This window comes from Nipponia nippon, unplaced genomic scaffold (assembly GCF_047370975.1).
Source record: "Nipponia nippon isolate SJK-2023a ecotype South Korea unplaced genomic scaffold, ASM4737097v1 scaffold_7, whole genome shotgun sequence".
In the NCBI taxonomy this organism is placed as follows: domain Eukaryota; kingdom Metazoa; phylum Chordata; class Aves; order Pelecaniformes; family Threskiornithidae; genus Nipponia; species Nipponia nippon.
Window position 1 is genome coordinate 43,762,701 of NW_028262391.1, and position 14,186 is coordinate 43,776,886.

General features: G+C 42.0%; 1 protein-coding gene across 7 annotated transcripts in view; it reads left to right on the forward strand.

Annotated features, from left to right (window-relative positions):
- Positions 1 to 337: 337 nt before the first annotated feature.
- DYNC1LI2 (dynein cytoplasmic 1 light intermediate chain 2) overlaps positions 338 to 14,186 on the forward strand; it is a 38,249-nt gene continuing 24,400 nt past the window's right edge. For 4 of the 7 annotated variants that reach the window (XM_087739418.1, XM_087739413.1, XM_087739417.1 and 1 more), the window contains exons 1-4: positions 339 to 504; positions 1,448 to 1,521; positions 1,946 to 2,062; positions 8,291 to 8,521. In XM_087739418.1, coding sequence (XP_087595544.1) covers positions 410 to 504; positions 1,448 to 1,521; positions 1,946 to 2,062; positions 8,291 to 8,521 — 517 coding nt within the window. In that variant the 5' untranslated portion in view covers positions 339 to 409. Of the gene's footprint in view, positions 505 to 1,447; positions 1,522 to 1,945; positions 2,063 to 8,290; positions 8,522 to 14,186 lie in introns of all 7 variants that reach the window. The other 3 variants (XM_087739415.1, XM_087739414.1, XM_087739416.1) reach the window with 2 other exon arrangements.

Below are 14,186 nucleotides of genomic sequence, written 5' to 3' on the forward strand. Positions count from 1 at the left end.
AGGGGCAGGGGCAGGGTCGGTGCCCGCGGCGCGCTGACCGCCCGCCCTCCGCCCGGGACGGCTCCCGGCGGGCGGCGGCTGCGGCAGCAGCTACCGGCGCTGTCCCGCCGGGCGGCCCCGCTGCGGGCAGCGGCGAGCGCCAGGGGGCGCTGCCGGCGGCGGCCCCACCCGCGGCGAGAGGCGCCGCCCAGGGCGCGGAGCGCTGCCGGGGCTGCCCGGGCGCCGCCTGATCGGAAAGCGGCGAGGCCGCGGCGGGGAGCGGCGGCGCGGCCGCGGGGGGGGCAGGGGGCGGCGGCGAGCGCGGCGCGGCTGGCGGCGCGGGCGGCCGCAGGGGCGGGCCGGGGAGAGGGAGGAGCGGGGTCCTCGGCGGGCCCGGGTGAGGTCACTCTTTGTGGCTGCAGTTGGCAAGATGGCGCCGGTGCTGGTGGAGAAGAAGCTGCTGGGGCCGGAGGGGCCCGGCGGCGCCGAGCTCCCCAGCGAGGAGGAGGAGGGGCAGAACCTCTGGTGAGCGGCCGCGCCGGGCGCGGGGGGGCGAGGGGGGCGGCCCCCGGGCCGCGGCAGCCCGGCGGCGGAGGCGAGCGGCTGCTCTCGGCGTCCCGCGCCTGTCACGGCGGGGTCTCCGCGCTCTGCCGAGCCGCCTCGGCCCTCCCGCGGCGGGCGTGAGCCCCCGCCTCGGCCGGGCTGGAGCGGAGCGTGCGCCCCGCTGGGCCGGGGCAGGGGCGGCGGTGGGCGCCGGCTGCGGGGCCGCGCTCGGGCCCCGCTGACAGGAGCGGCGGGCGGCGGCGGCGGCGCGGCACGCAGCTGCCGGCGGCGGGGGCCGGCCCGCCCGGCGGCGAGGCGCCGGCGCGGAGCGCCGTCCCTCCCGGCTGCGAAGGGCCGGGCGGGATGCGTGAGGGGAGCCCCGCGCCCGCATCAGTGAGGCCAGCGCGGCTGCGGGGTGAGGGAGAGCGGTGTGCGGGGCCGAGAGATCTGGCGCTGCGGGACGGGCTGCAGGAGACTCGAGCGCTTGCTCTCCCCTCGCTTATCTCTGCGTAACGCTGTTAAAAATACTAACAATGCAGAAAAAAATGTGTATAAAATACAGTAATGGATTGTGGGAAGGGTTAGTCATCAGTTGAAAAGTAATCTTTTGCAGTAATGTGACTTCTTATAAAGGAGAAGAACTTAAGAACATGTTACTGCATGTGTCTTACAAATCATAAAAGCTTTTCTCAAAAAGGTGGCATACTTTTGGTCTCTCAAAATGAACTTAAATCTTTAACTGTAACATCATATCTAGTTTGTAAACAGAATGAATGCGACTGGATTGGTCTGTGCAGATCTGCTGAGCTCATCAGCGCTGTCAGATGGGCAGCATGCGGGCTGCGTGTGTGTGTGTGTGTGTGCGTGCATATGTGCGCACGGCCGTGTGCACGGCGGTCTGGCAAGAACGATCCTCTTTTTCTAGGTCCTCAATACTGAGTGAAGTTTCTACCCGGTCAAGATCTAAATTGCCATCGGGCAAGAATATTCTCGTTTTTGGTAAGTAACATATGCAAGCAGTTGGGTGGTTGGGTTTTTTTTTTTGTAGAAACAAAGCGTGTTTAAAACAATGATGTGAACGAACTGACACGTCCGTTTGTTAAAATTAGGTTACGTTATATGATCTATGGTATTATTGTCTTCAGGCTGATGGTTTTACTTTCTTCTTGGCTTATGCTGTTAGATTTATAACATATTTAAACAAATTGAATGTAATACAGAATAATTAAGTGCTTCGTTCTTATTGTCATGGTATGAGCCATTGGATTTAGCTGGAATACTTGAAAGAAGACAAGAAACAAGTACGGTCCAAAAATGTACAAAGATACTTCTGGTTACTTAAGTGTGTTTTGAAAAATCTTTTCTACAAAGTTAGAATTAATTCTGAAAGTGTCTTTTTTTTCCTGTAAAAACTTACTGGCAGGTGATGATGGTTCAGGTAAAACCACACTTATGGCTAAAATACAGGGAGCAGAGCATGGCAAGAAAGGAAGAGGGCTGGAATACTTGTATCTAAATATTCATGATGAAGACAGAGACGGTAAGTTAATTTTTTATGTAACTTCTGTAATTAAGCAGCTGACATGCCTTTTTTATAACTGTGGTTTCATCAGTGTGCTTTGGTTTACGCCCAAGTAGTTGGTTCCAGCATTGTTCTGTGTGTTTTAGAAGCTATATCAATTTCTTAAAAGTGAAATGCATTTTACGTTCAGTGTACATTCTCCCTCTTGCCCTTCTTACGGCTTGACCTGTGTGTGAGGAAAAAGTACACCTGAGCAGCCTGCAGGATCCGTTTACTTTTAGGGTAGCTATATTTGCTGATGTTGATTTATTAGCAGGTATACTGTCATTTGGTATGACTGCTTGATAACTATAGAAAGTAAGTGATACATCCATGGGAATTTAATTCTCAGTATGGATTTCTGGGCATGGGGTTTTATTGTTTTCTTGTGGGGGCTGCGTGCGGCATTTTGGTTAACTGTAACTGAGATGTTTTGTTAGAGCTGAACGAGTGAAGAACAGAACTTAAAATCAGAATTAGCATTTCCTTTTCTCAAATAGGAGGTTGTCTCTTTGCCCCTTGTCTTTGTTGCTGTTGATGGTTGCTATTCTCTACTATATGGAAGGTCTAATGATTAGAATGCTCCTATTTTTAGGGAGGTTAGGGACAGGAAGAGATGGGGAGTGAGTTCATTATCCTTGCTCCTAAATCCGCCTCTGCTTGTCTCATTTTGGGCAAACTGCTGAATGTTTTTGTGTTAGTTTCCCTCTTCAAAAACGGGGAATGACAGTCTTCCTATTCATTACTTCCTTCTGAGTTTTCAGTTCAGAAAAGGGAAGCAATGATGGTGGTTCATCCATGTTCCTGAAAAAAATGAACTAGGAAGATCCTATAGTGGTATGTTGGAAATGGAAATGTACCGAAAGCTTGCATGAGTGATTAAGTACCATATGTGACTGGTTGTTATGGAGATTGGTCCTGTGCTCACGTGGTAATAAACTGTCTATGGATACTAAGTTAGGCACAATTAAAGGATGAGTACATTGCCTGTGCCTTCAGTGGCCACCTAATCTTGCAGTTCCTAAAAATCTTTTGTGCTGTAATGTTAAGTGCTGAGCCATTCTCGGCTTCTTGAGGTTCTTGGTGTAAGTGCTTTCTCACCGTGCACAATCTTCTTTAGTGCTGCGTAAATACTTTAGGGGGGGAAAAAAACCCCCTATGATTAGGAGTGTTAAGATAGCCTGTGACATCAGGCTGCTTCCAACATCAAAGGAGGTGGTATTATAAGCAGAAAAATGTTTGCTGTGCTATTTTTCCTGATGCTGTCTATCCAACCTCAAGTATGTCCCTACTTTGGAAATATTTTTGGGGCTATTCCTGAGTATCTGGAAGTGATAAGTATTTAAGCTGATTTGGAGAAGCCTGTCATAAGAACTCAGGCAGCATTAGCAGGGAAAAAAGAGACCTTTTTGACTATCGGACTCAGCTGGAGAATTCAGGTCTTCATGCATCCATTTAATGGATATGTTAGGATCTAATAATACATGCCTTTTTCCTTTCTGTCTCATTAGTGTCATCACCAAGCAAAATAAATAGCAAAGTGGGTCAGGACCTCCCAGCGGGCAAAGAGAACACTCTTCCTTCTCTAGGACAGGTTTGGGTTTGTTTCTTTAAGCTCTTTGCGTGCTTTAGATGTCTGTATGCTCAGATAGAGATTTAGGAACAAAGCCTTTATAACCCACAATTCTTGGAAGCCATAAAGAAACCTAAGATAGGCATGCAGGAGCTTGCTATCACATATTAATTTTTGAGGGTATCTGCTTTTTATTATACCCCAGCCTATTCAAGACCAGCAAAGCACAAGGATTTCCAGGGGTGTCAAATCAACACCAGTAACTGAAACTCTGTAGTGGAGTGAGAAGATCTTTTCAACTTCTTTCCCAGGTGCTAGAAGAGTTCTTTGCTCTCTTTGCCTTTTTCTTCTTCATTTCAGAAGAGCTTACTCTGTCCAGGAGAAATATTTGGTCATAGTGCTGAGTCATTATCTACCTCCCACCTCCCTTTGGAAATCTTAAGAAAAATCTTCTGTGTTGCTTCTTCTCCCCCCCTGCCTTCCTCCTTAAGGGATATTTGAATTTGGCTCCTCCTACATTTGAAGTAGAATAACTCTAGATTGCTAGGTGCATATCTTAGTTTACAGTTACTTTTGTCTTTTCACCTAAAGATTAGATCAGTGATTGAATTGTTCTTTTTTTATGGGAAAGTTAAACAAATGCATAGAGAACGCCTCTTTTTTGAAGAACCCCTGTGGCTAATACAGGTGCCCACTAGCTTTTTGGTTTTCACTGTCATCTGCTTGTTTCTTGGCAGCAGCTAATACCTAGCTTGGATGGCGAGATACACATCACCACTGCATTGGTAGTTAGCTGGTTCAGGTCTGTTAGATGTTAGTCGTTCAATTTAACACGCAGTGCTTTGGTCCCTAGGTCTCAGGATAACCTAGAACAAGTTCACTACTGAATCTCTACCTGAAAAATCTGCTTCCTAGCCTACTATCCCAAATTCTGCCTAGGCTAAGGCATTTGTTCAAGAAGAGGTTCGGGGATGTCTGAGAAGCCATCCTGAGAGAGAGAGAGGATTCTCCTAGATCATTAGCCCCAGGTACAATATCCTTGGAGCATATGGCTTCTTCTGCATACATGACACCATAGTTCATCTGGATGAAAGCACTTACAGCACTAGCTGTAAAGTTAGCTCCAAATATTAAATGACCTTGGAGCTCAGGCCCTAGAGTTCTCTGTTAGTGGAATTTCTCAGGGAGTGTGGCCAGTTTTAATTTTTTGCCTTTCTTTGTGATGAGCAGGTGTTTTGAGTCTATGCTGGTTAGTCTGCTTTTGAGAGCTGAGAATCTTAATTCGTAGGAGGTAGAAGAGAGGCTCTGCGTAATTTTGTTAAAGGATATTTATTTCTAGAGTAGCTTTTAGAGTCTCTTGCAGTGATGGGGCAGAGTTAAAGTGAGGACATACAGCAAGACAGTGAGACAAACTACATCGACTGGTTTTGCAGCGATACTGTGTGGGTTAGCTGGCCATTATAAACACCATAGAGAACTTTAGTTGAACTGCCTCAGATTACAAATGCAATACAGTTGTCCTGACTGTGCCAAACATGCCAGTGAAGTAGAGCCATTCTGTTGTTACGTTCTTACTTGCAACAAAATCAAGTGGTCTTGGTTTTTTGCCTCGGGTTTGGACTGGCCTCAGTCATATCATATGCATATTCCAGTTGAACTGGTTGTTCCAGATTGAACCAAGTGCCTCTGGTACACTGGTTTCTAATGGGAAAATTGTTTTTTTCGTCACCATCTTTAAAGCAGTTCTCTTGAAAATTGTATTTCCCTGTTCTGCTTCTCTTCACAGCTTGGATGAGGGATATCTAATTACCACTGATACCTTTTGAATAAATGGAGGAGATGTAGTTACACTTCACAGAATCAGCCATCTGCGGTAAAATTCACTAAAGCTGGAAAATCTTTTTCATGGCTAAAGGGATAATGAAATATTGACAGGATTTAGAAATGTAGTTTTAGGAGCTATTTTAATAGTCCTTAATAAGTAGCACCTGCTTTCCCAACATGATCTGGTAATTGTTTGCTCTGTTTTGGTGTCTCATGTCATAGCCACTGTGAAAGGTCCAGTTAACATTCACATCATATGACTAACTAGGAGCTTCGTGTGGTGCTGACAAGGTTGAATTTGCCATCAAGTCCTTGCCAAATTGTCGACAATTGGCAAGTACTGCATTTTTAAGTGTGTTTTATATTTGTAGCAAATGTAAATCACAAGCCATACCTCTTTAGTGTAAGAAAGGAGGAAAACCTTTCATTTTCATATGTTACCTTTTTTTAAAGTACATTTTAATGTGAGTGCTAGGCTTCCAGTCTTCCTAGCAGATTGATTTCGTTTGAGTGATAGTTCCAACTGCATTCTAGTTCCACCTCTATTCTAGTTCCAGTCTGTATTCTAGATGTTAAGCAGAAACTAAATCCTTAAGTAGGACAAAGGTGTTTAGCAAACAAAACCTTTGTAACCTTTAGATATTGGCTTAAAAAAGTGACTTGGAAGCAGTGAATTAGGATGTTTATTAATTTTTGTTAGTTGCGAAGGTGTGAAAGTCTTTTCTGCGGTCAAAGCACTCACCACAGGAGAAACTATGAAAGTGCTGATGAGAGTTGTAAACTTCCATAGACTATAGGTAGACTTACGTTAGGTTTTTAAAACTTTCGTATTTGCTACAAGGAGGCAGTTGTGCATAGACATAGTTAACGTCTATTAATAACCTTTCACTCGTAGAAAGCTCACAGGGTTTTTATTCACTGGTGGATTTCTGCTTTTGGGAATATACAAAGGGTGCTTCTGGAAGGCAGAGGATGAGAGTCCTGCATTGATGTTTCATTTACTGTAGTGTAATAGTAAGCATGTATTTGTGTTCACATTATGTCCTAGCTTCCTTCCTGTTTTTCCAAACTTTTACCAGGCTTCCCCTCTGTCCTTAGGCGTCTTCCAATAGCTTTAGATTCGTACATCCAGTGCTGTGAGAATCCTGTGTGATTTCAGTGAGATGGTTTCCTGGAGGGGAAGGAGGGGGGAAACAGTGAATATGCAAAAGTGCATTTCATAGATACACAACGGTTACCGTAACTGTTCAGTGCAAAGGATAGACCTGAGATGCACAGTTGGAAGTGAGAAGATGTTTAAGTTAAAAGTGTAGCTGTTGGCCTGTTTGTGTGATGACTGATGGTTGAATGTCTTATGACAGCCTAACAGTACTTAAGTAGGAGCATAACAAATGCTAAGACTGCCCACGTATACCATCTTGATGTAATCTGTCTGTAACTTGGCTGTTCAGTAATTTTATCCGAGACCTGATTAGAAGGGTAGTATGTGTATTTCTGCTCTTTTCTCCTTCCAATTTCCTTAGTCAAGTTTTTGCCTTTTTCTAGAGCCAGTGTTTTTGATCCTGATGAATTCTTTCTTAAAGTTATGATAGCCACAGCAACTGGATTTATTTTGTGAAGTGAAAAGATTTGGAGCACAGGGTAGGGAAATATAGTGAGGCAGAATAATTATGAAGCTCAGTAGCTGTTTTGAAAATCTGGGCTCTACAGTGATTGGTTTGCTGATCCATGTATTTCAGAATTCCCGTATCTTGCATGTAATACCTATGGAGACCTACTGTTCCCTCTGGAGAGCTGTAGTAGAATAGGGAATATTTTGGAAGAGGTACTAGGAAGAGTCTAGAAGATAGAAACAAATGGAGTTGTTCCCTTTCAGGAGGAAGTTCTGAGGATAATGTAATTTTTTTCTTTTTTTTTTTAATTTGGAGAGAAATGGTTGTTCAGAGTACCTGATACATCATTCCTAGATGATGCTTCATTTTCAATTTCTTCTATTCTTGACAGAGTTAATGTTTGGAGTAAAACTTCTCATGCCAGCTATCTGTCACAACTGATTTCTGTGCCCCTCCCCCTTGCATTTCAACAAAAAATGTCCAGTCACTGTCAAAACACGGGGGTGGGATGGGGGAAAAAGACAGATACTAAAATACCAAATCTTTTGTCCAGTACTCGTTCTGTAAGAAGCCTGCAAGTAGGAGCCAGTGTTAAGTCGGTGTGAACTAAGAGCAGGTAGCACAACTTTAAAGTTTGGTAGGTTGTAAGTTTATCCTGTGTTTGCTCTTCCTACTCCTGTGCTAGAAACTTAAGCTGCTTATTGCTTGTATCTTGTTTGCAGCTTATTTCTGTTGTGAGTTGTCTTTAGTATGTTAAACCAGCTTATGTGTCTGAGGGACACCTCAGGCATCCTTACTGGACTCAGCTATAACTACCCCTTTTTGAACTTGGAGTTACATATGTGTCACATGTATTTTGGTTTTAGTTGGAAGATACGTATTTCAAATTCAGCAATGCTGTGCAGTATTTAAAAACTGTTGTGTCAGCTGCCCTTAGTAAAAGCGAAAGAACAGAAATTATTTTTTAAATGAAAAGATTCTGAACCAAGAAAAAATCCTGTTCAGTGAAAGCATCTACCAAGTAAAGTATGCATTTACACATGCACATTTACACATGCTAAAAATAAACAGGCAAGATCTGCTGGTAGCTGGGCTTTGGTCTTTGATTTAACACTAATGTTCTCATCTGTGTACTTGTAGGCTAGCAAAGCAAAAAGTCGGCATCTGTTGAGTGACAACTGTACCTTTTCCTTTCAGATCACACTCGCTGTAACGTTTGGATTCTGGATGGAGACTTATACCATAAAGGGCTATTGAAGTTTGCAGTTTCTGCAGAATCCCTGCAAGACACCATTGTAGTCTTTGTTGCAGATATGTCTAGACCTTGGACTGTTATGGAGTCTTTACAGAAATGGGCCAGTGTCTTGCAAGAACATATTGATAAGATGAAAATTCCTCCAGAAGAGATGAGAGACATGGAACAGAAGTGTAAGTCTTTGTGCATCTTTGCGCATCCGTACATTCTTGTCCTTTTTTTTTTTTTACTAGCTCTTGCAACTTTCTTTTGTAATGATAAATTTCTTCAGATTAGTGTTTTGAGAATGGGTTAGATAAGAATTACTTTGAAGTTGTGATTACAACTCTAATTCAAATAGACTCTATTAGGCTTTAAAACAAGTCTTCTGGTTTTGCTGTGCTTACAAAAGATCAGGGGAATCACTGGTCTAAATCCCTCACAATAATGAGATTTTGTTACTTTGATTTTTAAAAAAGCCAGTTTTTAAAAAACTTAACTCCATACAGAATCACATTTTTAAAAATAGTGACAAAATTCAGTAACGGGAAGTGAGCTGTCTGCTTTCCTGTGGTATCTAAGCCAGGTCCCATTCCCATACTGTGTTTGTCTTCCAGTAGGTGTCTCTGCTCTTGTTTTTCACGAAGCTCAGACTGCGATCCTGGTACATCTAGTTGTCTCACTACAGCCATTCCTACCCTGTGACTTTAGGAATGTTGTATAAATTAACTTTCTTTCCTGGTCTATCTGTGGCAGGAAAGAATCTGGCACTGGCAAGTAGTCATTGCTGCAGTGTTGTTTCCTGCAGCTTCTTTTCTTTCCTAAAATAATTTTGAATGTTTCTTGAGTTTTTTCTGTTTTCATATTGAATTACTCCAAAATAAATTCCTTCAGTGGAAAAGACCTTAGCAACATGCATTCCTTCTCAGCTGAAGCATAGATTCAGACTGATCCTTGCTGCTTGCTGCTTTTGTTCAGGGCTGGTGGCTAGCTGTACTGGAGTGTTTAAACCTTGCAAATACTGTCTAGTGGCTTCTTTAGAGTTACTTTAGGGAGCAGTGTAATCTGTTTGGCATGTGAGCATTCAGATGTATTTGTATAGCTGATCTCCTTTCTGAATGTTAAATATTACTTTCCCCAAAGGCTTGTGCCTACAGCATACTAGCTAGAGTTTAAACTTAATGACTGAAACCACTTGGGTTTGATCACCAGGTTATATTAAAAAAAAAAAAGTAAAATCCAACAATTTTTAAGGGAAAAAGTTTTGGGTTTTTTTTTTTTTTAATGTGTGAAGAGATTTGGGAATGGGAGATGGAAAGGCAGTTTGAGTCTCACAATACAGCAGCTAACCCAATTTGCACTTTTCTGAGACAAACCAAATTTTATGGCAATCCAAATAAATGTGGAGTTTGTGCACTTAAATTTTACTTTTCAGCCTTCACTAAGAATGTACTGTGTGGAGGAGCCAGTTACAGCTGTGGCAAAGCTTTAGCACTGCATTTGGGGAACTTGGAAGACGTTGTCTTAGAGATTTCTAAATTGAAGTATCATAGAGTTTCTCTTGCGCTTTAATAGAGTCGAGGGAAAAGGAAAATTTGAGAGCTGCCCAATTCACACGCTTGCAGGACTCTGCTGCCATCCTATGGCTGAGCGGTGAACTTCGGTCCAGTGTCAGCATGCAGGTGAAACAGGGGCCTTAAGGGCTCCACTCCCAAGCTTCCATCTCTCTCCTTTTCTCAGTCACTGTGTAGGACGCTTGTTTCATCTCAGATACTTGTCTTCTGAGTTCTTGCAGACTGTCCCTAAGGGCAGATCTGAGCTCAAAACTTTGGCCACCATAGTTTGTAATTCTCTTAATAGTGAATCGTGCTAAAAGAAATACCTATTATAGCTGTGGCTATATTAGTGTAACTGGTTAGACAATACAGAGCACACGTGCCTGAAGAATCCCTTGTGACTGCAGTCCATCAATAAAGCTACACCAGCAAAGTCTTTCTTACTAAAATCCTGCATATGCTTCCCAAGATAAGTTGCCATGTAGAAAATGGAGAATCACTGTGTTAAAATAGCCCAGATAGATATGAAAAAACTGGGATAACAAAGCATGTATGCAAAGCAGGCAGTCTAAACATAGAAACAGGGTGCAGAGTGAAGAGATGTGCTAAATTCATTCCAGTAAAGCCCCACTGCAGCGTAACGCCACATGGATGTATATGTTTCTTGACTTCAGCTTGTAGAAGCAAATTCCCTTATGCTTGCTTCTAGATGTCAGCCAGGGCATGTGGATCAAGCTGAATGTCCGCCCTGCTTTCCCTAGCTATTACACGCACTACCAGTAACCAGTAGCTCTTGTTGACTCTGGGGAAGCATTTTCTAGTATAATCCCATTAGCATCCGTTTGAAGCGCTGCTAGTTTGTTCTTCCTCCATTGCTAGATCGTATTACCAATTTCCAGAAATCCTTTTCTTAGCTCGCCATTCTCAATGGAATTGAACTTTGGACTGCCTGTCTTTGCTTTCAAGGTTTTGGTGGCCTTTCTCTACCCAGCCTTTTGTCTTGTATTTGCTATTTGAGATACTGACTCCTGGCTTTACTGGGTGGGTGACCCTAGGCTCCATCTGGTATATGAGAAGCTTTCCTTTTGTGTTGAAGAGCTTCCAGAATGGGGGGCAGGACACACACACGGAAGCAACAGACTGCCTTGAAAGAAATTGAATTATTCAGAATATACCGAGAGCATTGTTTGTCTGCACTCACTCCTATCACTGAGCTGCTCTGAAAATTCCTTGCTAAAAGCTTGGCTAATGTGGATTCAGATAAATAATGTCAGTTCAAATGTTCTAATTTAATTCAGGCTCAATTATGATAAATCATTGTTTAAATAACACACATTTGAATAATTATTTCAGGGAAGATCTAAATTTTGCCTCCCTGTTTATGACAGCAAAACAGAAAAGACGACTGTCAAGAATCAAGAAATGCAGGAAGGAAGTATACTGGTAAAATGGCTATTATATTAATGTCCTCTGGAGCGTTTGAAGCTAAAGACTTGAAATACAGTAACATATTTTTCAGAAAAATAAGTAGTGTCCTGTTCAAGCTGAATTAGTTTCAGGTTCTCTGCCTTTTCTTCTTTCTTTTTTCTTTTTTTTTTGTCTGACATAGAGCTGAAAGAATTCTTAAGCTAAAAGATAAGAGACTCACTTTGCCCAGACATCTTTTGTCTAGAAATTCTTTTCACAAGACTAAAGTTTATGATCAGTAAAGATAGTGCACAAAAAAGCTAAAAGCTGCATGAACTGATTGTGAAGCTTTTAGAGTGTAAATATGGAATGATGGTCTCAAATTTTTTCTGCGTTTTTCTTGTTGTGCTGTTCAGTGCTTTTGTGATCTATCTAGTTAAGTAAGCTGTAGCGTTTGTCTGCCATTTCCATACTGCACTTAAACAGTACTACAAGACTGAGGATTTTATTGTTACTGGAACAGCCAAACCTAAGAATAATGGTGGATTGCTTTCTTGGTGGCACTTTGAGTCAATTGCTCCCCTGACATGAATCTGTTCTTGTTATAGTTAGCTTTCAGTAGCTTGTGTAAATAAGCAGCAACATAAGAAAAAATTAACTGGAAACTTGCATTTGTTTGCTGTGTTAAATGCAAAAGTCGAAATAAAAGGCTTTTTACCTAGATAAGCCACAAGTTTGGTAGATAAATTAGCACGCTGTAGCGGAGATGTGATTTTTATGGCATATTATCACCTGCTGATAATTTTTCAAATGTAGTAGGTCATTCCTAGTATTTGACCTTACTGATAGGTAGCAAAATATTACTGATTTGTCAGATGGACGGTTGTTTTTCTGGCTTCCTATTCTATGTGCGTCGTCTTATCTGTATTTCTCGTTCAAAAAAATTTAAGCCAAAGTCATTTTCCCCTCCTTCTTAATAAAGAAAAGAGTTATTTCCCATATCGTATGGAATGTGATTCCTTAATACGAATTATGTGGAGGAGAAAATATTCATAGCTTGCTAGAAAAAAGGAAAAAGAGAAGATTTATGCAAGCTGTGCATGATCAGCTTTATGTCCATTAAAAGTTTGAGAGTGGAGATCAGGTGAGAAAAAGATATGGGAGGTAAGGAAAAAGTATTAAATTTCTGTGTGACGAGGAAACACTTTAACTGAAGTGAGCTTCTTAGCTGCTTAGAATGCAGCTTGTTCATAAGGGGTGGTCTGACAGCACTTGTGGTACAGATTTACTTTGGATTTCACAAGACTGAATTTTGAATGGGAATGGGAGTTGAATGAGAGTCTTTAAAAAATGTTGAAGAGCCTGTCCCTAACAGGGCTTTAAACCGCTCTAATTCAGAAACCAGTGTATCTGCGTTCAGGATAAAGTAGTTGCAGGTTCTTAGTATAGCTTTTACCTTCTTCTAACTCTAGTAGTTACTTGTTCAACAGACCTTGTTAACTAAAGCTGAGTGTATTCTGTAGCATTTCACAGTCTCTATCAGGGATTAATGCCAGACCATACGCGTTATTAACAATGCACAACAACAGTTTATCTCCACAGTGAAGTGTTTTCTCCCTCCATGCATGGATCAACCAGAGTGAGATACGGCCTTGTTGACCGCTGGTCTGTGATGGATGGTGTTGGTACTGCTTACTCTTGGGGAGAGGGAAGAGTTGGGAATCTTGGCTCTCTAGGATTATGGCCTTCGTTCACATTCAGCAGAAATTCATGAGGATGTGCTGTCAGATTTCTTAAGTTTCTATGTTGCATTTGCTATTATTTATATTAGTAAAATTCATGGGGTATCTTGAATAATGATTTGTATCGTGTTGTCAGAGTCTTACTGTTTTCAAGAGAGGCTTTTCTTTCCCAGATTTGAGGGGGTTTATACTAATAGATATCTCAATAAAGAAAAGATTTTCCTGCTTTAATATGAACAAAACCTAGGAAACTAGTATTGTCTGATTATAAAGCTGTAGTAAATTGAGAGCAGTATTGTCAAATATTCTTTTACATCTGATTAAGTCGGAGAGGCTTATCTGAATGATTGTAGTGGATGTAAATGGTATTCTTTTAACTGCTGTAATACACTTGTCTTCAATAGTTCTTTTTCTATCCTGAGGTAGGAAGAGTCTGAGTAATGACATAAGTACTTTTTTAAAACTCTTTTCTAGAATGCTCTAGAATTAATTTGCTTTCTGTGAGATAGTCAATAAACTAATATGCAGAATGTACGATGGAATTTTGATTTCCAGTTGCTGAATATGAAGCAGTACTAGAGGAAAGCATCCCTTTGAAAGCATTATTGTTTCCTCTCCACCAGAAGGCACTGCCTCCCCAAGTTTAAAAGCAACTGCATTCGATTTTTTTTTTTTCCTTTGGACCTTGGGACATACTGACTTGGTGATTGGAAGTCTTATGGTCTATATTTAATGTGGGTTTTTTAAGCTTTTCTCTGCACTAGAGCTCTCTTGTTTGCCACAAGAATCACACAATTTTATATTTCAAATAAAAATTGTAGACTGTGCAGCTTTGAACAGAAGTGTTTTTCTGATTTGTTCTTCCTTCCACATGCCCATTCTATTGCAGGTATGGTTCCTATTTTGAAAAGGTACAGTGACTTTATTTTGCAAGATTTGTATTATAAACTTTGAGGTTTTACCACTTCCTAAACCTCAGAAGTATCAGATGGCCTGCAGTACAGTTGCATTCCCTTCCCTGTCACATGGGTGGATGTACTGAACAACACTCTTTGGGAGGCTTTTGAAAAGTTTTCCTTACTGTACATACAGTCAGCCTGCTCCCACTGTTTGTAGAATAAAGATGCCTTCATGGGAGCAAATCATGGAGCTTT